Here is a 24,386-nt window from a genome sequence, read left to right on the forward strand (position 1 = left end):
ACGCCGCTGGCCGAGATGGCGTCAGGGAAAGCCACCCACTCTCACTTCACGCAAAGGGCTTTGAAGATCAGCTAAACTGGGAAGCGGCAGCCCAAGCGACGTGCACAACGCCTTTCCTGGAGGATGTTTGCTTAGCAGTGGCAGGAGGAGGTTTCTCAGCCATCTGCAGACCAGACAAGTCAGACGTGAGGTTTCTCTGGTTCCCACCACCCCACGGCCCACCCAGCAGGCAGAAAGCACTGGTCCCAGTACACCTATTTGGGTGGTAGCGGCCAGGAAAGCCAAGCAACCTCAGCGAGCAGGGAGGACCAGCAGCTGAAGTTCACCGGCCAAACCCCCAGCCGGGGTCTCCAAAGACAGGACAGGCACAGATGTAATCCCACGCACCGCAGCCTCCGCCGAGACACGGGCTCCACCTCTGCTATCATCTGCTCTTGTAGAGGTCATGAGCCCTTAAAAAGCCTTCAGAGAGTCCTGGTGCTGGGACTGCTGCCCACCCGCATCCTCCGCTAAGCCTTGGCATGCTGTCTGGGCAGCCAGGGAGCCCACGCCAGCCTTTCAGCCCTGCCCTCCCTTTGCAGGAGACCTGCTGGACTCAGACAGACCCAGCACATAAGGATGAAGATATTTGAAAGAAGAGGAATTTAGGCCTTTTAAAGACATCAGGAACTCCTGAAGCTGGTAGCTTTCAAACTGTGAATCCACAGTCCCCAGAGGAAGCAAGGAGGGGTGCTCAAGGACATCTTTTAAGCACATTAGGAGATAGTAAATTTGCTTTACAGGTGCCTGTGCCCCCATTGGAAAAAAAAAAAAATCAGGTTCATAAGCTAAAACGTTCAAAACAACAGTTTAAAGTGTCATATATGATGGGATGCTCAGCTACCAAAAAGAAAACAATGAAAGATGCTTTTAATGCAAGAGGCTTCTCACGGCCAGGGGTACCTCCCATACAGAGGACAGCAGCTCCACAGCCTCTGAGGATGACGGCTCCTTCCCCAGCATGCCCCACTTGTACACTGTGGACAATAATTAAAAAACCACTTGCTTCACTACATAGTTAACCTGGGCTCCCGCATGTCGCAGAGCTGAAATTCAGCTGCTGAGGAGAATTAGCAGCTGAATGCCTTGACTCAGCAGTGGCTTTGTGCCCAGCCATTCAGACTTCCCCAGCCTTACCCCAGAAACTCTCTGCTGTGGTTAAAAACGGCTTTAAATTGAAAAAGAGTGGATGGGAGGTAAGGGAGGGTGCACACAGCAACTTCCCACCCCAACAGCTGAGCATCCTGCTGCTGGTCAGACCTGCTGAGATACACAGGGAGCAGGAATTTGATGATTTCTCCTCTTTAAAACTACAGTTTTCATAGGGCTTCCATCCAACACCAGGGAGAAAAATCCCACATCCCTGCAGATTGCTAACTTTCCAGAGGATTTCTCTTTCCATAACCATTTCTCTTCTCCTTCCACCCCCCACCACTGCCCTGTGGAGTCACCTCTTCCCAAACTTAACCAATCCCTCTGGATAACAGCCCCACTCTGACCCATCACCGGGCAGCCGTCCGAGGTGGAAGCAGTTGAGTTATCCCAGTCCAGCGCTTGCTGGACAGGGATCCACGTCACAAAAGCCACCGATCGTCACTGCCAGCAGAAACACCACAACCTCAGTCCACCCTCCTGTTTGAAGTGGTCCCTCCGGGCAGGAGGACACTGGAAAGTTGGTGGGTCTGTGCAGAGGGGATGGAGGAAGGGCTTCACCTCCCTCTTCCACCCCCCCATTGCTGGAGACTCCTGTCTCAGCTCTGCTTACAGCTGTGATCTACTGCCCAACTGGAAGCCACGGCAGAAGAAGGACACACAAATTCAGCATTTGACTCTTTCCCTCTCCGCTCAGTCCCCGTCCGCTTGATCTCCTTTTGCGCATGCCAGCGGCAGGGCTGGGGCTTGTAGAGCAGGTGAGAGACGGAGAAGGGCTGAGGAACTCGGCTCACAGGGCTGGTAGCCAGCAGTGACCTGTTTTTTTGGTGTTCCCAACACCGGCAAGGGGACACTAAAGGGAGCTGCACTGCAGGAAAGCAGAAGGAGAGCTCTGGCTCAGCCCAGAAAGAGCTCCAGAGCTGGGGAAAGCAGATGCCAGAGGGGCCCAGAGATAGATGCATGGGCTGTCCAACCTCCTCTTTCCATTCCCAAACACTGCCAGATCCGAGGACTAAATTCATCCCTTGCAGTTAAACCAGAGCTCCACGGACTGCAGTCAGCTGTGACCCCTGAAAGTGGTTTGACATCCTGGGGTGATGCGAGTTAGGTGGATCCTCGACCTGCAGCGGACAAAAGCAAGCAGAGGGTGCATCCAACAGCACTCAAAGGCATGTCCCCTCCACTGCCACCAGCTGCCGCTCCCGTGGGCATGCTGCGACCTGAGGTGTCAGGCGGGGAAGCCGAGGCAAGGGCCGGGGAGGGATGGGGAGCAGGAAGGCTCCCAGCCACAGTGCCACGAGAGCGGCTGCTTGGCTTGGCACCGAGCATGCTGACCAGTCCCTTTTCCCCCCCTCATTCCCGTCTTTCAGCCACCCAGCATAAAACGCTGCCTTTTTTTTCCTTCAGTCCGTTCATGGCCTGGCTCCCTTTCAAATTCCCAGAGAAAAGTATTTATCTGCTGGATGAATGATGACATCCGGCCAAACCCCAGACACGCCATCACGTCTGATCCAGCCCAGCCGTCTATCACAGCTCTCATCTCGTTATTGGTAAGCTGGCGGCGTGCCAGCACTCAGGGCTCGGGAAAGGGCTCCCACCAATCTCTCCAGAGGAGAGAGTCAAGGACTTTTATTAATTAGCATTTTGAATTGTAGCTAATAAATACCCCTCTGGCATTCAGGCTGGGATGGGAAACACAACAGAGACGTCCTTGAGATGCTGTAGCATTTTGCTGCTGGAGGCAAATGGACAAGAGTCACCTGCTAACTCCTTCTGCATGCTGCAAGCTTGCCTCTCCTCCCTGGAGAGCAGCAGGCAGCAGGAGGGAGCATGACCACTGCCGGATTCAGTGGTGCATCACCCGCTTGCCCATCCAGCACTGCAATGGACAAACACTCACAAACACATGGCAATTTTGCAGAGAGTGCAATTTTGCATCCGGGAGCTGCTCAGCAGTCCCACAAGACACTGCGGGATGTACCTGAGGATGGACCCTGCAACACAAGCACATCCTTGGGACTGAACTTCGGGCTGGTGCCTCTGCTCCCCTTGTCTGTTGGACCCGAACCAGGGAGACGACGAAGGACATGGCACTGATCGCTGCTTGGCTGGGTGGCCAGGAGCTACAGCTTCAAATACAGCAGAGCACAGAGCTGCACTGCTCTGGGGCTGATGCTCAGCACCCAGAGGTCTCCACAACTGAATGTGCTCCATGTTCTGGCCACAGCCCCCACCCTGCCCGATTTCTGGCTCAGTCTACAAGACAAAATAAAGGTGAGGGAAGTGGGTGCAAGACTGAAGCTGCCCTTCAGTCCACCATGTATGAAGGTGCCTCAGCTACACGCAGGTTCAATAGTTGACTCCTCTTTTTGCAAAGCAGCTCACCACGCTCTCATGCACGGCTCAAAGACTCATGCACAGGCAGCCCCACACGTCCCAAAACAGCCCCAGGGGCTGTCAAACCCTCCAATAAACCCCTGAGATAAACCCCCACCCAATGTCCTTGCAAGCTCATCTTTTCCTTGTGTCTCTTGCTTGCCCCTGAGCTGCCGCCTTCACTGAGGGATGACCGACAGGGTGGCAGGTTAAGTGGTGAGCAATAGCTGGGCTGGACGGATGAGAGCATCAGCCGACAGCAAGCAATTAGTTAATGGGCTCCAGGGCCTTCAGACCAATCTCATCAAGTGACTGTGAGCCGCAGGAGGAATGATGACAGGCCAAGCGAATAGAAGCAGGAGCCAAAGGAGGAAAGCACAGATGGGGGAAGGGAGAATTAAGAGAGGGAATGGAAAAATCAAAAAGCCGGGGAGATGTAGTCCACACAAGCATAATACTTAGCTGGAGACCTGAAAGGCTCAGTGTTGCTGCTCAGAGAAAAAATACAAAATCCCTTTATCTACCTCCACACCCTTCCAATACAGAACTATGTCAAATCAATTTACTGCCTTTCCTCTCACAATTAATCAAGCCTCCTTTATTGCTCAACCTTTGGTAGAGCCACGCATCGTGTCACATGCAGCATAAAAAGAGAGAGCAACATAGCAGGAGATGGAGGCGGCTGCTCAGATTTATGCTGCTTGTGATTAGTAAGAGATGGGTGGCTCCTGGCCAAAGTAGCTCATAGTCACAAGACCTATAACCACACAGAGTTGCGTAAGGCACGCGAGATTCCTTGCAAACGTTCCTTGTTTTGCATGGAAAGACTCTGGAGTGTTGTTATGGATGGGGCTCATGGACATGGCTAAGGGAAAGAGCCTTTTGAATGAGGCAGAGGTTGTTAGTAACCATGTGAAATGAGGCTTTTCAGACTGACCATGTTTCTGAAACCAGCATTTGCAAGTAGAAAGCATCTCAGGAGGAGACCAACAAATCATGGGGTCCCAGAGGAGTGTTTCCACTTCCCCACTGGAGAAGGCTCCTCCAGGAGTTGACTGATTGGGCAGAGGTGTCCACCTTGACTTGCACAGCCCCCATTCCCTCTCCAAGAAAGCCTCCAAATCCCAGATCTGTGACTTGTGGGGGGAACCGTTGATGAACGTCAGACTCTTATGGATACCAGCAAATTCAAGACAGTTTGTGTTTCATTGCCACCCTGGTGGTGGCAGCCACCCAGCCAGCTTACTCTTTGGGGGGCGTCAAGTCATCAGGTCGTGTCTCAAAGAACTGGAGAACCTCCTCGCACTGGGAGATGTAGGGAGGCAGCTGGATCAGAGCCTGCGGATGAAACAGAGACACCGGTGACGGGAAGCGTCAAGACCGTGCAAGGAGACGAGTGAGGACAGGCCCTCAGAGCACAGAGGACTGGGTCATGGCACCAAGCTTGGCACCCACGCGGTCCCCGGCATGCACGAGTGCAGAGCCAGGCGGGGGAGAGCTACAGCAAACACACACCAGAGTGGGGCAAGACCCAAAGAGTCCCCAGTTACACCCAGTTACACCACCCCAGCTGCAACTGAACACGAAAGGAGAATAAACAGACACCTCCCAGGCCCCACTTAGCCCAGCTCCAGCCTTTTGGACAGATGTGCCCTTGCAGGGTAAGAGCCACGGGGATGGCCATCCCAGCCACCAACCTCCCGGCCATGGCAGGGCTCAGTTTCCCAGCTGTGCTGCGGGCACGGAGCCATCGTCCTTGGGAAAAGGCTGGGCATTTACACGTGGCAGACTCTTAGTGCCATCAGCCCTGACCGGCACATCCCAAAAACGCTCCGCTGGGCAACAGCAGCTTGGGAAGAGATAGGGAGAGAAGCAGCAGGAGGCAAAAGTGTGGACATCAGCTCATCAGGGCAAGGGCTGGAAGGCTGCTACGTGCACTGTCAAATGGCACAAGCGATAAGCTGCCTCTGCTTTTCTCCTTTCCATTCGAGGAAGCCTTTTGCAAAAAGACAGGCTTCAACGGTGGGACTTGCAGGTGAGACTGTGCATGTCTGTGGGAGCTGGGGGCAGAGTCTGGGGCCAGCAATACTCGCCTTGGACCAGAGCTCTTGTTGATGCTTTCCAACACGGGCTGCAGCAACGGCTGGGGAGGGGAGGGGGGGTGGGCAGCTGCCTGGCAGAGCGCCCTACCCTGCTCTCTGCTTGCGGGTGGGAACAGAGCCACGGGCGATGGCAACCGCAAAAAGTCAAAAAGACATGCAATTGAAGAAGGATGATTTGAAATCAGGGAGCAGTGCTGCAGCCCGACCTGGAGCAGACGTTTGACCAATTTTCTGTATAATCCCCCCTCCCCTCCATTTGCTGTCACGGCAGTCTCGTGACAGCAGTGCAGGCAGACCAAACCTCCACTCGTTTCTGTATCAGAGACAAAGCCACATCTGCAAAGCCCCGGGGTTACCACACAGATCAGATGTGGCTCCACACTGACCTAATTGCTGGCCCCCAAAAGCCCTTCCAGCCATTCAGCACACAGTCATTCACTGCCAGCACAGCAGTCAGACCACTAATCATGGGCCAGCTGTGATCAAGATCATGTGAGAGACAGGAGAGAGAAAAATACTCACTCTATGGCTTTTGGGTCCAGGGAAGGGCTATTGAAAGACCAGCTTTTGCACAGATGCCATTCCCATGTGGGTACCACTCCCCAATTCCAAGCATCCCGTGATCTACGCAATTTCCCCTGTGCCAAAATCACTCTGATTTTGTGGCCTGGAGAAGGCTCCGCATCCTCCGATAGCAGGGGATGATCATGCAAAATACCCTGTGCCGGGAAGACGAAAGGCAAAACCTACAGCTCATTTCTCAGGATGTCTTGAAGGAAGCCCACCTAGAGCTGACTCAGCTGGCACAGCGGTGGCCAAGTCAAGCAGGCCGCCCTGAAGTCCAGCTGGCCATGGTCTACAACAGCTATGTCACCAAATCAAAAATAGTGGCACAAATAGTGCGACGTCTGTCCCACCTCTGGCTCTGCCACCCAAAGGAGTGAACTGGGGAGGGCCATCAGCACACAGCTTCAACCCATGGTGTTGGAGCCACAGTAAGTCACCTCACCCACCCCGCTGCCTGCAAGCCTGAGGAGAAAGGTCATTTACCAAAGACAGACAAGTCTTATTGAATTGAAATCCATTTTCCAAGGAGTGAGAAAGGATTATTCTCTAAAAACGCTGCTAGAGGTCCACCCAGTCTCACTGGGGTAGAGCATCACAGCATCGCAACTCCTTCATCAACCCTCTAACACTTTTTCAAAATCCCTTAGACAGGAGGAAGGCAGTTCCCACAGCAGGGGAAAGACCAACAGACGTAGAACACAAAGAGAATGAACTGGAGAAATGGGAAGAAATTTCAGGCCTCCGTTCCTCCTCCTTGTCATTCCTAAGGTCGTTTGAAGTCTCATTTGGCAATTGGTTGCTCTTACCAGTTCTTCTGATTCTTTTCCTGCTTTTCTTGCACCTTACCTTAAATTGCCATGTTTTTCAGTATGGCGGGACCTGGAACAGAGCCCTTCAGCAAGAGCACTGCCTTGTGAAAGCAGTGGTACCCTCCCTTGCTCCTCTCGCCTAATTCCACTCCAAATCTCACCAACCTTCTTTCCAGGGCTCTCCCGGAGAACGAAGACACCCCACTTCTCTCACAGGAGGTGGCAACAAAGCAAAAACTTTCTTACAATTTTCTGTGGGAACTTGTTTACAGCATATTCACCTAACCCTCAATTCTCACTCTGCAGGGCCAAGTTGGAGGAGATATTTTGTGTTTCTGTTCTGCACCACCACCCTCCAAGCACGTACAACATCCACCTCCAACGATAAATACGACAGTAAAAGCATGCTGGGACCCTGTGCCCGCGATCTGTGGCACAACGTGCCCAGGAGGGACATCTCTGCTCCTGCTGCCTCCTTGCTCATTCCACATCTCTGCAGCCTTCGGTCCCACACCCGCCTTCAGCTCAGCAGCTTTACAGTTAAGTAGCAGCAACTGGAAGGCCAGGGACAGTGTGCATGTTATTAACTTGGTAATGCATTAAGGAGAGGAGGAGAGAGCAGCTAAGTGGGTCATATAACATCAGTCATTATGTTCCAGTTGTTAAGTCAAATGGATTCATTACATTTTATGCCATTAATGGCATCATTCTGAAAGAGACAGCTGCAGCATCTTATCACTTAGGGACTTTTTCTTCCTAAAAATTAAATTTATGGTTGCGTGTGTCTGTATGTAGCTGGCACATTTTAGTGACTCAGAAGAGAAGGAGCTGTTGCTCCTGGCTGGAGCCAAGCGGTTGCTTGCACCATCAGCTTCCCCCACACTCTTTGGAGCACATAGGTCCAAGCACACCTTGCACTAGATCTCCATCACTCTGCTCTCACCTGCTATCCTGGCCCACAGTGGTTTTTACCTGCAGCCCCAATGCAGAGCTGTCAAGACACAATTACTAATCCACCTTTATCCTTGTACTTGTTATTCCAGCCATGACATCCCTCCCATAGGTCTGGCCGAGTCCAAAACCCAGTCTCCCCCACCATGCAAAGTCCTAGGCCACAGTCACTGCTACACCTCCTGCACCTAAGGAATGTGATGGACATTTCACCATTTCCCTGTCTTCTCCCTTGGGTTTTGCAGTCTTTGGATATGTTTCCAACAGCATTGAGCCTATTTTGGAAGTACTGGACCTACCTCCAGACCATTTCATGGCTGCTGCAAGTACTAGTGCACTTCTTCGACATGATGAGATGTGGTGTACTTTATTTTTGCAAAAATAATTTTTTTGTAGACTTTAGTTATTTTGTTTTTCCCAGAAAAAAATGCCCTAACACCTTAATTTGCCTTATACTTAAGCACAGTCTTACATTCTTCAAGACTATGGGACAAATCGCCTCAGCCTTATCAAGGAAAGGACACAGACAATCAACTGTGTTTTGGCTCTATGATACGATCTCTGTTGGCTTCCAATAATTTTCTACAGGTACAAGGCATCTTACCCCTGCGCAAGTAACTGTTTTGCATAACCAGCAACAGGAGTTTATGTCCCAGTTTGGGACCATCCCACCAGGAAAGTGCTGTCTTCTACATAAAACAGCAGGTCTGTTGCCAATATATAGGAAAGGAAAGGCTACCCGAGGAACCGAGTCCTTCAAGCACAGAACCAAGTCCTCCTGCACACAACCATTTTACATCAAACCGCCTACCAGACAGGACACAGCCAGGCAGCCAGGTCCTTTCCAGACCATCGGGAAAGCTGGTTCTGGTTTGCAGCTTGAGAAAGGAGAAGAGAAAGGGAAAGCAGGGCAGCAGGGTGCAAGCTGGTGTGGAGCTGGGCCACCCTGCACCCTGCGAGCCCAGGCCTCCAAGCCCTCAGTATTCATCCTGTGGAGTGAAAAGCGAATCAGTTGGTGGGTTTTCAACATAGGAAGGGTTTGGTGGTGGGGGATAGCCCACACTCCCCATTCTCCCTGCACTGGCACATGGTTATACACTATCAGTCAAACAGGATCAAGCCTGATCAAGGTGGCTTCATCTTTGGTTGACACTAGAAACCTCCCCGTACCTTGCAGTACTCATCGATAGGTATCAGGCGCTTGACTGCAACATCACGGATGTGACTCCGGCGGAAGAGGATCTTTCCTGAAACGGGAGAGATGGAGGGAGAAGAGCAGGTCAGTACAATGCCCAGGAACACTCTCTTGAATCACTCTGTCAGGACCTGTTCCCTGCACGTCCTGTTCTCAACAAAAGCACCGTACCTATAGAGAAGCAAGTTCCCTCCCATGGATTAAATACGTTATTAGAATCAAGTACATTTAAAGTGGCAAGCACGTTCAAGGAGAGAGAAGAGGAAACAATTACCAGCAAACTGCATCCCCATCTTCTCTCACCAATGCGGCAATGACGGAGGAGCAGCCCCTATCAAGGCACGTGCCTGATACCTTACAGACTGCTGGCATGCAAGTCCTGGGTATACGAGTCCACGGGCAAACACCAGCGCTCGCCAGAGAAGCAGCAATCCCTGCAACCGCCGGTGCAGGTGGGACCCTTCCTGCAGGCTCCAGGCTTGCTGAGGGCATCCAGATCTCGTGTGGGCAGAAGCCAAGCCAGAGGGTTCCTCTCTGTGCAGCTCCCATGTCGAACTGGTCCTCAAAGCTGCAGTGTTGGGACTGCAGCTCCCAGTCAGACCTATAGGATTTTCCTTCCTGTCTGGGGTTTATTTTTATTCTCCATTAATGGGATCCTCTTGCCACTCCATTTCCTCCCCTCTGGCTTGTGGTACAGGCCTCTTTCCTTTGAAGTCTAATGAGTCCTAAATGCTTCAAGCTGCTTTCACAGAGAACAGCCTCTCTGGCATTTAACGAGACAAAAGCCATTAGCAGACAGTGAAACATACCCGTAGAGCCTTGGTGATCAAAAGGACTGGTATGTGGTAGGATTTCAGACCCGCACTTCCCAAAGCACCAGGAACTGGCACGCTTTGCAATACAATCACCTGGAAAATTGTGTTTTGGGAGGGTGGGGTGGGTCACAAGGAAGTTCCCTCAAGTTCATCCTGACATCTCCCATAGCGCAGGAAAGTCTCATCTCTTTTTGTCCCGACTTGGGCTTCCAATCCCACCAGCAAACCCAGGGAGATCAATTGATGTGTCTGTCCATACAATCTCCTCACTTATCAAATAGGTCACCATGGGACAAACCAGAAGCCAAACTCCCCTCACAACCATATACCAACACGCCCTCTTTGGAAGCAACATGAGAACAGGGAAAAGCACTCTAGAGAGTCATGCAGCCCTTCGCTGCACCACGGCTAGCTTCAAGCCCTACAGCAAGCCTTCGCAAGAGCCGCAGGATTGCTGGAACCAGAGGCTGGATGCTACCAAGCTACCCAAAACCAGGACGCGTGTCCTGGTTTCGACTGGGATAGAATTAATTTTCTTCTTAGTAGCTGGTACAGTGTGTTTTGGATTTAGTGTGAGAATAATGCTGGTAACACACTGATGTTTTAGTTGTTGCTAAGTAGCACTTAGAATAAGTTAAGGATTTTTCAGTTTCCTATGCTCTGCCAGCAAGCAGGTGTACAAGAAGCTGGGCGGGAGCAGAGCCAGGACGGCTGACCCAAACTAGCCAAAGGGATGTTCCATACCATAGGACGTCATGCTCAGTATATAAACTGGTGGGAGCTGGGGGTGGGGGGGGCAGATCGCTGCTTGGGCATCGGTCAGCAGGTGGTGAGCAATTGCATTGTGTATCACAGGTTTTTTGGGGGTTGGGTTTTGTTTATTATAGCCCTTTTCATTACAATTATTATAATTCTATTCTATTATTATTATTGTTAGTATTACATTTGATTTTACTTTAGTTATTAATTGTTCTTATCTCAACCCACGAGTTTTACTTTTTTTCCGATTCTCCTCCCCATCCCACTGGGGACGGGGTGGGTAGTGAGCAAGCGGCTGCCTGGCTGGGCTTAAAGCATGACAACATGGTAAAATGGCCACACGCTTATCACAATTTTAAAACCAGGGCTGGGTCACCCCCTGCTTCTCCCTGACTTGTCCAGGATGTGGAACATGCATGACTTATGCAGCCTGCCAACGCATTTTTTAGCAGAGATGAACTAAGTCAACACAACTTCAGATTGCAAGGAGCATGAATCAGAACTTTATGGAGGAGCCAAATCTCCTGCTAGGCTCAGTTAATGCAGAATGCCTTTGAAACGAGACTGTCCAAGTGAGCACACAGCAATCATACTCAGTACTAGCTCTATACTTGCCCTCCAGTGAAATGCATAGGGTCAGACCAGCTCATACCAGAAGGATTGCTTCTCATTTATGTCCTGCTGACAGCAAGGGCCTGAGATATTCATGGTGGGAAATGCTTTGCTCTGAAATGCATTCCTTCTCGCAGCCTGCCAGAGCCAAGTCTGGCAGTCTTTATGATACGGTGAAAAAAAAAAATACCCCTCTATTCAATCTGTCTTTTAGATTTTGAGGGTGAATAGCCTGGGAACACAGAAGTTGTCTGGAAAGACTGAGAGAGACAACCAGGTTGGACTCCTTTCCTTGCCTATAGCAATTATTTTCCATCAGACAAGCAAATGATCAACAGTTTTCCCTTCTCATCAGCAATCACGGTGTATTTGCTGCATAGTTTTCTATTTGAATGATGATTTTTAAAAAGATGAATGGATCACAATAGTTTTGTTGGCAATTGTAAGGAATAGCTGGTTTGGTTTTATGTCTGCCAAAATGAAATCACTGATGGGTGGGTACATTATAAATGTCTAAAATAATAAGCTCTGGGTGTGGGAATATTTAAATGTTTGACAAACAGATGCTAGTGAATAATAATAAAAAATATATAGTTTTGGGGAATAAATACATCACAACAATTGAAGTGATCTTAATTTAGCCCAGGCACAGAGCATATGAACCAGCAGGAAATCCAGCTCCTCTCTTGATTTGCTGTATATCTAGTATTTTTCAACATGGAAGTTTATTTTCTAACAAAAAGCTGTTTTTTAATCAAAACACCTAATTAACATAATTGCAGACCCTTCAGCACTGCCAAATACAGCTATATAAATCCTTGCCTTCAAAAGCAAGAGAGCGCGGGAAACCACTTCCCTCCTGGAAGGGAAAGATGGACAACTTGCTGGGTCAATGAGATGCAACATTTTCCTGGGCATGTTTTCCTTAGACCGTATCTGCAAAATGGGAAAAACAGTGCTGTCCACTAGAGCTTTTCACATGGCCAAAGACCATATAATGCAAAAGAAACGCATGACATCATTATTCATCTTCTATCTGCACCCCTCATTGCTGTAGCTCCAGGGGACACAGTGAAGGCAATGGTGCCCATCACCCACACCTCGTTCTAAGCGCTGTCTGCTTTACACTTTCTTGGCTGCCTCCAGGAGCTCGTAACGACTCTCAGCCTGGTACTGGGTTACTGCCCTGCTAATTGTCCACGTGGACTCTCTTCCTCCTGCCTTCATTCTGAAGGGGAGGAGACAGCTCAGAATTAGCTCCTCTAGATCTTAAAGGAAACACATGGCAAAAAAATGGGCAGATGGCCAAAGCAAGAGGGAAGTCAAGTCTGATGACTGTTGCATAATTGCTATCCTGGCCTCTTCCAAAAAGCAGCCTGACACACAGCTACTGTGCAGAGAAGAGCTTGGTCGACAGTCCAGCTTTGGCCCAGTATAACCTAGGTCCAGGCAAAGGCAAGCCATGGAGAACAGTGAGGAGAAACATCTGCACAGAAAGATGCCAGGAGAAAAGAGGGCAAGGTCTCTGGGATTTGATTTTCCATAGTGACGTTTCCCAGTTGGCTGAACTGCTCACTCAGTAAATCTGCAGCGTGAGAGATGCAGAGCGACAGCGAAGGGGGAGCCATCACAGCTGCTTTCATGGTATCGAGCAAGAGCAAGGACAGCCTTGATGCAGTTTGGATCCTTGACTCCTGGATGCCTGCAAACTCAGCGAAATTTGCTCCAATAAGAGAAAAATAACTACCAGCTCTACTTTACTCCTAACAGCCTCATAGCAGTGCTCCTGCCCTCAGCCTCAACATCAGCATGAGGAATACCATGGGGAAGACATGTGAAGGAAGGCAATTCTGCACATCTCGCTGATTAGTGGGGTTTTCCATCAGCTGGTAAGGTCCATGCTGCTGCAGGCTCCGTTTCACCAGCTTCTCACTCTTGCCACAACTCAAGCACTCAGAAATGACTAGATTTTCTTATTTATATACATCATGTTATGCATGAGCAATCAGAGCAATGAGTCTCCCTCCCTGCTAGCACAAGAAAGTCGCTGCACAAGGAAGTGCGGTAAAATACACTGTCCTTTACACACACAAAACTGTGAGTAGACTGAACATTTATCACCTGGGAATGTGTCAAGTAAGCTGATTTTGGAAAAAGAAGACAGAGATAAGGCACTACTACAGAACAGCTGCCCTGGCACGTCCTCCTATGCAAGAAGTACCCAGACTCCAGGACACGCTGCCTGCTTTTCCTGGATCTTGAAAACCTGGTAACACCTACAGGGAAAAAGTGGTGCCTCTGAGGAGGACAATGGCTCTGAAGACACACTGTGTACCAGTTACAATTTAGAAAGTGTTCTTTCTTCAGTAGAATATACAACACTTTACTCCAGTGAATATATTTATTATACATTACATTAATATAACTGTAGATGCACCAAAGCATTGCATGTGCTTTGCTTGCTATACATGTTACCCCCCTTTCCCAGCAGAAGTTAGGCATTTTGCACACATCTGCTTAATAAGGGTAACCTGGGAGTATTATTATTCTCCATCAGCATCTTGACTGGAGAAATCTGACCAACAGAACCCATCCTTTAGAGACAGAGGGAATAAAACCAAAAGGGAGAGAGCTGAAATATGTGCAACTCCTTAAACATCAATGTAAATGAAGTCTCTCTGCACTGATCTTCATTGCAAAAGTGGGTGGATGTTCCCTGTCTACATCTCTCCGACTATACCCGATATCACGTTTCATACACTCATTGGCTGGTTGCAGCTGTTGGGGGGAATTAAGCAATGCAGAACAGATTATTATTGTAAGGTTGCCTTGGAGTAGCAAGGATTAGTTAAATTTAAAAAAAAGTAAGCCGCCACAAATATCTACATCAACAGGACATCAGAGTCAAAACTGAATTTAACCACCTAAAAATAATACAAGTATCCAGCTTTTTATGCAGTGCTTTCCAGAAATCACTGGCTGCTTTATACACAACATGAAAGCAGCTGGGGCAGGTGGAGGACCTTTGTTGCAGCGCTGTCCAGGAGAAGACCCCAGCCATCCCCTGTCACCATGAACACCCCGGGAAAGGGGCAGGGCACAAGCTGCAGCCCTCAGCAGAGGATTCACCACAGGGAGGAAAACCCAAGGGCAAGCGATGCTAATTCTCACCCTGCTGCTCTTCCCCAGGCCCCCCCAGCCCTGGGAAGAAGCAGCACCGTGCCCTTCCCGTGCCGTACACGGCGCTGAGCTGACGCCTGGGCTGCGGCCAAAGCCAGCTGTGCTCTTCAGAGACTGCTTCCAGGCAATTGAGGCTTTTACCTACCCAAAGAAAAGATGAATTCAAGAGTAACAAAGCAGCAGAAGCCACGTCTCCAGCTCCCCTTGACGACTAGAGCATTTGTTTACTCATTTTATCCCCGTGTTAACCCTGGTTTGTTTTTACAGCCAAGCAAATACCAGTACAGACACTTCAGCGCTGGGGGCACCAGCTGTTTCTCAGAGGGGGACTGGGAAGGGGGGAAACCTAACAAAAAGATCTCAGCCTACAATAAAGCCAACATCTGACGACATCCAAAGGACTTCTGAGTTGGCAGCCAAGCGTCCTGTCTCCCCAGCTGGGCAGAAGAGGGACAGAGCGGGGGAGACCTTGCAAGCAGCCTGGAAAGACAGCTACGGGCACTCATGCCTGCTTTTCCCTTCCCCTGTCCAACCCCATCCCTCCCTCCCTTTTTGACCTGCCTGGCATGTTCTGCTCAGCTGGGGCTCTCAAATTGTCCCAGTGCTTCTGCTTCCTCTCTTTCATTGGCCTGAGCTCTGGGCTGATGGCAGGGAGCCGGCGGTGTTCTTCACCCTGCTGGGAGGGAAACCTGGAAAACCACAGCAGAGCACCTTGATGCTGTTTTGAGACTCCATGAGTCAGTGGACAGACCTCGCAACCTCCTGGGATATGAAGCTCCCCAGTTACAAAGCTCCATGTCCCACCAGTGCAGCTGCACTCCTCCTTTCTTCCCACCACGCATCAGCAGGAGTTCATCCAACATGATGAATAGGCAGCAAATCCATCCAGTGTGTCCCTGTTAACCTCAGGCCAGCCAGCACTGTCCCACAAGAGCTGTTGTCCCAATTGTCCCATGCTGTGCCTCACCCTAAGGAGAGTTTTCCTGTAATCACTGCCATGCCATGGCATGGTTTCCTTCAAATCCGTCCTTAAAAACTTCCTTTGCCACAATTCCCGCATTCCTTTCCCCCACAAAATCCCACCGTGACTGTCCTTTCACTGATACAGTCCGGCAGGGACACGGGGACAATCTGCTGGCTTTTACTTCCTATCCAACTGCTAGAGCAGAGGTTGCCCTTCTGCATTTAAGCTGCACATCACTGGGCTCAGGGCTTCAACAGCAGAAGTAACACTGGTGTGCTGCCTCCTACCCAACTGGGCAGGAGAAGGAGGCTGGTGCCCACCACCCGCTGCAGGTCAACCCTGGGGGGGCACAAGCTCCGTCCCCCATGAAGCGGAGCTGGCACCAGCCAGAGAAGCTCCACTGAAGATACTCTGTCTGCCCATGAAAACTCCTCTGGTGCCAGAAAGCTTCCAGGACTGGCAGAATCCCCCTTTGTGGCTAATTAAAGCTGCGTCACTTTGATCGACAAAGGGTGCCGCAGCAGCTCAGGATGGGGGGGCTGCAAAGTGATGGATGCAGCGTGGCCCCTGCTGCCTCAGCCGTTCATCAAGGACTGTGAAGTGTCAGAGGAGAGCTTGGGGAAAGGGCTGATAAGGAATTCAGGTCTCCAGCAGCTTGAGATAGAGCAGGCAGGCCACAAGAGGGGTTAATCTCTCTAAACAAACACGTAGGGCAACAGGGCTCTGCAAATTATTTCCTCCTGTGGGAATTCTCCAGGCAAAGCTGAAGTTACACTGGGGAGTAAGGAGGTGAAAAAAACAAGGCAGAGGCATTTCAACCAGCAAAATGGTTGAGACTCCTCTTGAGCCAGAGGCTGTTACTGGATCTCCAGCAAGCTGGAGGGGCAGAGAACCCGAAACACATCACCCTGCCGATCACAGCTGCGAACCAAGCCAGATATTCCAAGAGTAGAAAACGGTCTGTGCCTCTTGCTTTACCCTGAAGACCTCCCCCACTCTCCCCCCCCACCCCACTGCCTCGGAAAGAATTCACTTCTCTGCACCTTTCAAATCACATCCAGATTTTCCCTGGCACAGGTTCCAAACTCACTTCAAAAAAAGGCAGCCCCAAATGCACATGTAATTAGTCCCAGCCCATGGAGCAGCCAGCTACGTGGGATATTCCTAGGATGGGGAAGCAGGCGTGGGAGATGGCGTTTCCAGGAGCCCGGCACTTAGCATCTGTTTGGCAAAGTCCTGCACTGTGCGCATATCTTGGCAAAAAGGAGGGGGACAAGCAATGTGCCCCTGGGGCTGTCCTGGGTATAGCATAAGCATGGAGTCCCAGACATCTGTGAAATGAAGCTGAATTAAACAGTACCCCTGTCAAGACAGCCACTTACGCTCTCATGGTTTGGGATCATGCTGGAGGAGGAGCAAAATGTGCCCAAGGCCATTGCTTCTATGGCCTACAGTGCCATATAATGGAGAAAAACATAAGGTAGTTTGTTTAAAGATAGCTCAAAGGTCAGAAGCAGAGCAACTGCTCCAGCACAGCGCCCTGCCTGGGGTAAAACTGTCCGCACATTAGCAAGGTTAGCTGAAACCCTGCAGAAAACACAACTGTACTGATTACGGGCTGCAAGCTAGCCTGGGACCATCTGCTCAACAGTGCTACAGCAGGGATGCCCATCTTGCTAGAGCAGAAAATAGTAATTAGGGCCCTTGCCCCATCTCCAGCTCTGATGAAGATGCAATGGGACAGGGGCAAGTCAGGTACTGTAGCTGGAAAATGGATGACTTGTCCTCCAACTCCTTCCTGGGCCCTTTGTGGGGAGCTATTAGCATCCCCACAGTTGTTCTGGGAGAAAAGTCCCAAAGTTTGTGGGTAGCACTGATGCCCATACCAAGCAGGTTAGCAGGCTGGGAAGGGAGTAGAAAGGAGGCATAATTCTGCTTTTTAAAATGATCTCACCGAACTCCCTTTCTCCTCCTCCCTTCTTGGGAGTTTGCTATTGTCTGTAGCTAAAGCTTCCTAAAAAGCAATTTTACAGCCAAAGTTAGCTCAGCCTCAGGCAACCCCTCCTTGCTGAGGCTCACGTTTCCAGTGAAGCAGACTGGTCAGGATCTGCTCCAGGCCACTCGGGCTGTACGAAGTTTGGAAGGCTTCACTCTCCTTATAAAAGCTGTTTCCTGAAAGATCTGGCACAGCCCTTACACAGCGGGCCCAACTGAGCTCATTTGTTTTCTTAGTTCATTCTTTCCTGGGGTCTCCATACCACCATCTCCCAGCCAACACGCGTGTAACCCTTAGCGTGGACTCCCGCAGTCGAGGACGGAGCTGCCCAGCACGACGTCCCCCCGGCAGGGCAGCGACAGGTCTCTTCTCTCCCGCCAACTGCTCCTGACTCCGCTCCAGGGACCACAGTCGATGCCATGCATGGGCTGGGTGCCACCCGAGCTGTTGCGAGGGGCCATCCTCAGCACCACGTGAAGCTAAGCAGGCCGTGCCGGTGGCTCGAAGCCAGCAAAAGTAGCCAAGAGTCCACTTCAAATTCCCCTATATGGTGGCAGAGGCTTTTCAGGCACGGTGCAGGAGCACTGCAATATCCTGCCAGGGCAAACCAGACCCCAACCAAGCTGTGCTACGGGATGAGCGTGGTGCCAACACCCGGGAAGGGACAACCCCTGGCCCCAAACCTCAGGTGCAATTGCTCTGCTCCGCTTCAGAGGACCCAGCTTTAAGACTCCACCTCAGAAGAGCTGAGTGGGCTGAAGGACTTGCACTTACGAGAGCATTTTCTGATACCATCAGAGACCTAACTTCAAAAGACCCAAAGTCTCTAGAAATTTCCAATAAGTCAAATCCTCGAAGCAAACATTAACAAAACGAAGCAGCACAAAGGAAACAGAGTTCCCGTGGGCTGGATATTATAACTACAGAGTAATCATGGAACTCTCTTCCCATTCCAGGAAACCACCCTGCCAGACAAACCCAGATGGCACCTTCTCAGGTCATGGTCGTGACTCTGAGTTTGGGACGCTTAGGGGTTTGCTAAGAAAGCCAGAGCTGCAGGAGGCACAGGGTCACAGGAGACATTTTTGAGAACTGCAGTGGCCGCAATGTCTAATGTTACTCTACAACGGACTTCCCAGAAAGCAGCATACTGTCAGTAAACCACTGGAGCCAAATCTCCACCGGTAATGAAATTCAGATGCTAAAAATGTTGCTCAAAATGGGATTGGGAGCAAACTACAGTACTCGCAGAAGCTGAACATAATCAAAACCCTAGCAAGTCCAAGCATTTTGAGAGCACCATATTTTGCAGAGAAAGAGACCCAGGCTGTTTGCACCGAGCTCACCTGGATGGCACCCCTAGGCAGAGAGAGACAAAGTTTGGGTTCAGCTGTAAGTAACAAACCCCATTGCCATTCCCAAACTGGGAAGACCAAGAACTGCTCCATACTGCTTTGCACATCCTCTAGCACACCCAGCCACTACTAAAAGAGCCTTCCCTTACCCCCAATGAAGTCCTCTTTCAGAAGCAGACACAGCTTGCAAGCCATCTCCCTAGGGAGGTACAGCTCACCGTCCTGCTCCGGAGAAAGCCACCAGCTCCTGACCACTCCATGATGCGCAGCAAAGGCAGGAGAGCAAAGGCAACATGATTCCCACTTCTTAATAACACAACTTCCCTGAAGCAAGAGAGCTTCTGAAGCTGCCCCATGAGGACAGGTAGATGCAATATTATCTCTTTGAAGTGGCTACCTCCTGCTCGGAGGGAGAACGCCATCCCGTGTTGGGATCTTCTCACCAGACCACCCCTTGCCCTGTGCTGGCATCTGAAAGTACAAGTGGTAAAGCTGCAGGTACCAGCTGTTAGGCAATAGGCTCTCTCTTCTTAGCTGTCGCAAGCCACTGCAGAAACGAAACGTAAAGAAAAATTTCTGGGAGAAGCATGGACTAGCGGTTTTCCAAGTCAATGTGTGACTACTTCTGAAAACAGTATTATTTAATCCTGTTGCAAAAAGAGGACCAGAGCAAAAGGGAAAATATCTGTGCAGAGGACACAGACAAATGCACAAGCCCCTCTAGAGGACGGTCATTCTAACTCCCCAAAACTGCTTTCTTACACAACAGCCAGGCTTTATTTTCCAGCAACTTCAACCCCCTTTTTCCTCCAATGGAAATCCCAGTGACATGCCTGTTAGCGAAGGGAAACTATTTCAACACCAAGAAGAAGAAACAAATATTGATGAGTGTGCTGTGAGAAGCAGTGCTCCAACCACGCTTCCCAAGCCTGATCGCTGCCTTCCAAAAATAGCAGAATTTTGGTGGGAATTTTCTGTGAGTGCAGCATGGCCAAACTGTACATCCAATTTTTCCAAGTTATGCCCTTGGCCAATTTGGCTTCCATTTTTCCTCCCCACTCCTTGCTGGCAGGAGTACATGTACAGCAAGGGCTTTTCTGCTGTATTAATGTCAGGTGTGCTTTGTTTGCTGATGTTACAGTGCAAGGACAAGCCAGAATCAGAAATCCCGCTATGGGAAACCCAGACAAGATTCTCTTGATCAGAAAGGGACATAAATGATTTTCTTCATGCCAGTCAGAGAAAAATGAAGCCTACTAAATGCCTTTATGTTTCTAGAAAAGCCAGGAGGCAAAGCACAGCACAAAGGGCTGCACTAAATGGACCTGACAGTCACTGGAAGCGATTATGGTACCATGACATTTCTAAATATGCCCATTAGCTACTTGGGGGTGGGAGTAAAGACAACTCTGTGGTCAAAGCCATTAGCTATGGGTGCATGAAAGCCTCCCAGGGCCCCTTCAGGCTGGTTATTTTTGCAAGGCATATTAGGGTTCTCTTTTGCCCCATACCAGCAGCACCAAAGGGCAGCCACAAGCAATCCCCCGCACCACAAAGTCCGCAACGGACCATTGCATCTGTTCCTCAGGCACACAAACGCTCAGCTGCATGTTGGGCTGGCAGGGCACACGTCATGCCACAGAAATCCTGTCTTTGAGCAACCAGTCCCAAACACCACAGGAGGAAGCCAAGGCTGTCAATCAGCTTGATTTAATGTGTGGAATACAACTGTTATTTCCTTCTCTCTGGATGGCCCTTTGAGTTACACAGGGCAGGAAAAACAGCGTATGAGCAGTTCCTGGGGAGCCTCACACCATCCTCAGCCTTGTGCCATGTTGGCCAGGCCCCTTCCGAAAACAAGCAGGCTGCGGTGGGGGTTGCTCCAGGCAGAAGCTGTGCAAGAGGGGTTGCTTAGCTGAAGTCCTCCACTAACGACTTCTGGAGGGAGAGAGAATGGCTGAGGGGTTTAACACTCGCTGGGCACGTTGCTAACAAATACAGATGTTTTAATGGACACGGTGCAGGCCAAGAACTTGCTATTGCTCAGATGACTCAGTAGATAAGAGCTAAAGCACATGTATGCTCACACACAGACTGGGAAAAAGCTCCCGCCGTGCCAAAACCAGCATGGTTTTTGCTGGAGCCCACTCGCCTACCTGGCAGAAAGGGGATGATCCTTTGCTTGGGGTCCTTCTGCCCTCCTTCCATCGGAAACTTGTCCAGCATTTGCATCTAGAAAAGGACACGCAAGAAAGGTGATTAAAGCCAGTGATTAACTTGCACGACACAAGGCCACTCTCCCCAGGAGGAGGCGAAGCCCGTTCTCCTAACCAGCAGCGTCCTGAGACATCGTACACAGCACCATCAGCCAGGGTACAGCAACCCGCAGCACCAAGGGAAGCACATCCAGAGCAGTGCCAGAAGCACAAGACCTTAGTTAGCGTCATCTCCACTGTTATTTTCAAGACATTTCTCACCACCGATATTGCTCATCACTCTCATTCTGCTCAGCACGGGTGATTTATGTAACCTGCATTTCTGCAACTAGTAAGTTTCATCCTGATGGACCTCTGTCACTAGATCTCAGAAGCTCCTCAAAAAAGGCATATTTTAAGCTTATTAGCTCAAGCATAGCACAGCACTGACACAGTTCCTGGACTACAGCTGACTTGGACTCACAGCACCAACTCATGTTTGCCTGCAAAGGGCCATAAAGTTATACGTCAAGTTTGGGGAATGCTTTGTGCTACACAAGCTTTGAGGGATGATGTTTTATGGGATCTTCAGCATTAAACAAATAATTTCCTAACTGATGCAACTGCACTTAGTACGTTTAGTCAGCAAAGAGAGGTGATAACCAGTTCCTGCTCTCGCTGCGTGGCTGCACTGGTGCTTCGGCACATGCGCACAGCTTCCTTGCAGCTGCTACGGTGCTTAATACCGATGCCCTGGCAGGATCCACGTCCTCCGCATTTGCTTTACTTGGTCTTGCTGGAAAACACCATTTGGATTGGGCTTTGCACTTTACACAGGGCAGAGGAGGAGAAAGAGCATGCCCAGCCATCTATCCAACCACTCAGATAATCCCTCCTTTGGAAGGAAGGGGAGGGAGATGCAAACCTTCCCTTGTTTTTTCTGGGGCAGGGATCTGAGCTCTGTCATTGAAGAGCTCGTTGGTCCCCAGGGTATTTGAAATGGGTCTTGCCCTCTCCTATCGGAGCTCTGCATAAATAATTAAGCAAGCGCTGGAGACAACCTGCCCAGGAAGTGTCCTGAGCACCTACAAAGTCTAAACAGCCACTCTCTTCTGGCCTAATGAATATTTAAAGTATTTCCTGCAAAGAGGAAACTAAGCAACGGGAGAGCCCGAGCCATTCATCCCAGGAGAGGCATCTGCAGACAGCCCTCGCCCAGCCTGGCAGGAGGATGGGCACCACCGAGCAGCCCGACACACACGCCGCGCTCCCTTGTCTGCTGCTCTGCCACGTAACTTCGGGAGCCCCTTCACCACGGGGAGTCCGTGCAGGGCCAAACGCCAGGGTCCAGACACCCCCCGGGGGGGTGTCCCACCCGGCTCCCTGGTTTTCATGGCTCTTGTTCTTTGGCACCTATTTTTCCACATGCTTTTTACAGGAGGTCTCTTCTAGCTAAGGGCTGTGGGCTCCTCTGCTGCACGCACTCGTTTAAAGTGCTGTAATGCCAAAGCAAAGCCCTTTTTGTCAATATAGCCCTGCGAACCCCTGCTCATGCAACACTTGCTTTTTTTTTTCTTGGATCTCCAATGCACCGGGATAAAATTCTTGAGGTTTGGTGGAGAGGGGGCAGAAGGAAGGAGGCATTTTTCCTACATTTTGAGTAGAAATAAAAACTCCCCCAGCACTCCCAAAGACAACAGGAAAACCAAAAGCAGCTCTCAAATCTTCTCTTCAGAATGAAAACAAGACAACTCAAAACAAGGATGACACTAAACACAAAGGGACCGTGTTTACAGCTCCTTCTCAAAACAAATCTGAAAGAGTTCGTAACAAAGAAAATTAGTCCAGAGTCAGCAATAACCAGGGACTGCGGTGACGTTACCAGCAGCCACAAACCGAGCCTGAGCGTGGCCGAGGGAGGACTCGCCTCCCCGAGGCACTGCAGGCTCCCAGGGCAGCACCGCTTCCCCAGCCTCCCTGGGCACACAACGGCCTCCTGCTCTTCCCTCAGTCCGCGAAAATAAAGGATGACACCACATGCCCGTTACCCTGTAAAACACCCATATTGCGCTACGGCGGAGAGGTGCCTCCGGCCCTGCTCTTCCTGTGGGTAAGAGCTCGGGAAAGCTTGTGACTGGCGAAGGGTGAGCAAAACAAGTTGCAAACGCCACACATCTGATTGCTGTTAAGCAACGCAATACTTGAATCACTGGAAGCTTTCCCCTCCTCTCGGTTTTGAATGCGAGCTGAGGATCTCTCGCTCCCGGGAGCACTATGAGCCTCCAAGGCACAAACGGTGCAAGCTGTGTTTTCTCCCATATGCACGTGCCTGAGCTGTGACTCTGGCCAAATCTGCTCCCAACCATGTGATCCCACCAAACCTGGCCAGAACTTCAGCCCAGAAGTTCTCCGTTTCCTTTTGCTTGACCGAAAGTGCCTCTTGCAGCGGCTGCTCAGCGAGCAGGAGACGGCGCGGGGACCCTCTCGCTCCAGCCACCCTGCTCCGCTCCAGCCCAGCCCAGAGCCACCAGCAACACCCCAGCCAGACCAGACCCTGCACCGCCTGCCGTGGGTTGGTACCGTTATGCCTGTGCACACACAAGCTGCTATCTCTCCTCTTGCTGGAGGAAGGAAAAGAGGTTGCAAGGTGCCTGGAGCACCCTCCGGCAGGCACAGAAAGAAGAGAAGGTGGGGAAGGAGCAAGGCAGAGGGGTTGGTCTCATGGATCCCACCCAGCCTGGCTGCCACATCACGCAGCTCCGGAGAAGGCAGCAGCAAATACTAGTTCATCAGTTTTACTAGGCATAAGCCTGTGGTTGAAGAACAGCTAAAAAGCCGACTCCAAAGAAAACAACCCCAGCGCCGGCTGTAACCACGGCAGGCAGTTTGCATTAGCAAGATACGAGAGCACACATCTGCAGAAATCCAGTCCGTGGGTCATGGGCTGACGGCTCTTCCGCAGCACAACACACACAAAAAAAGCATGAAACAGCGATGGGAAAAGGTCAGCTCCAGACCTGAGGGATGCCATCAGAGACCTGGAGGAAGGCAGCTGGCACGTCTCTAGGTTTTGAGGCTCCCTATATCCTTTGTGGCTCATCTTGCTCCTGCTGATTTTGCAGGACAGGGACTACAACACAGGTTATTATGCTGCTCTTGCCCAGGAAAGCCAAGGAGATCAGGCACAACTCTGGAAAAGGGATGGGAAAAAAGGTAAAAGTGCAGCAACCCCACATCCCTGGGGGAGGGACACACAGACAAGCATCAGAAGATGGTCTGCAGAAACTGAGGCACACCAGCGACAAGGCAGGGCAGGGCA

At 50.6% G+C, this 24,386-nt stretch overlaps 1 protein-coding gene across 1 annotated transcript in view; it reads right to left on the minus strand.

Annotated features, from left to right (window-relative positions):
- The window catches only part of SH3PXD2B (SH3 and PX domains 2B), a 76,599-nt gene that overhangs the window by 21,799 nt on the left and 30,414 nt on the right, over window positions 1–24,386 (minus strand). The window contains exons 3-5 of the mRNA XM_010579073.1: window positions 21,029–21,104; window positions 9,167–9,243; window positions 4,814–4,905 (exon numbers count right to left, since the gene is read on the minus strand). Coding sequence (XP_010577375.1) covers window positions 4,814–4,905; window positions 9,167–9,243; window positions 21,029–21,104 — 245 coding nt within the window. The remainder of the gene's footprint in view (window positions 1–4,813; window positions 4,906–9,166; window positions 9,244–21,028; window positions 21,105–24,386) is intronic.

This window comes from Haliaeetus leucocephalus, unplaced genomic scaffold, assembly GCF_000737465.1.
Source record: "Haliaeetus leucocephalus isolate CR32 unplaced genomic scaffold, Haliaeetus_leucocephalus-4.0 Scaffold656, whole genome shotgun sequence".
NCBI classification, from domain to species: domain Eukaryota; kingdom Metazoa; phylum Chordata; class Aves; order Accipitriformes; family Accipitridae; genus Haliaeetus; species Haliaeetus leucocephalus.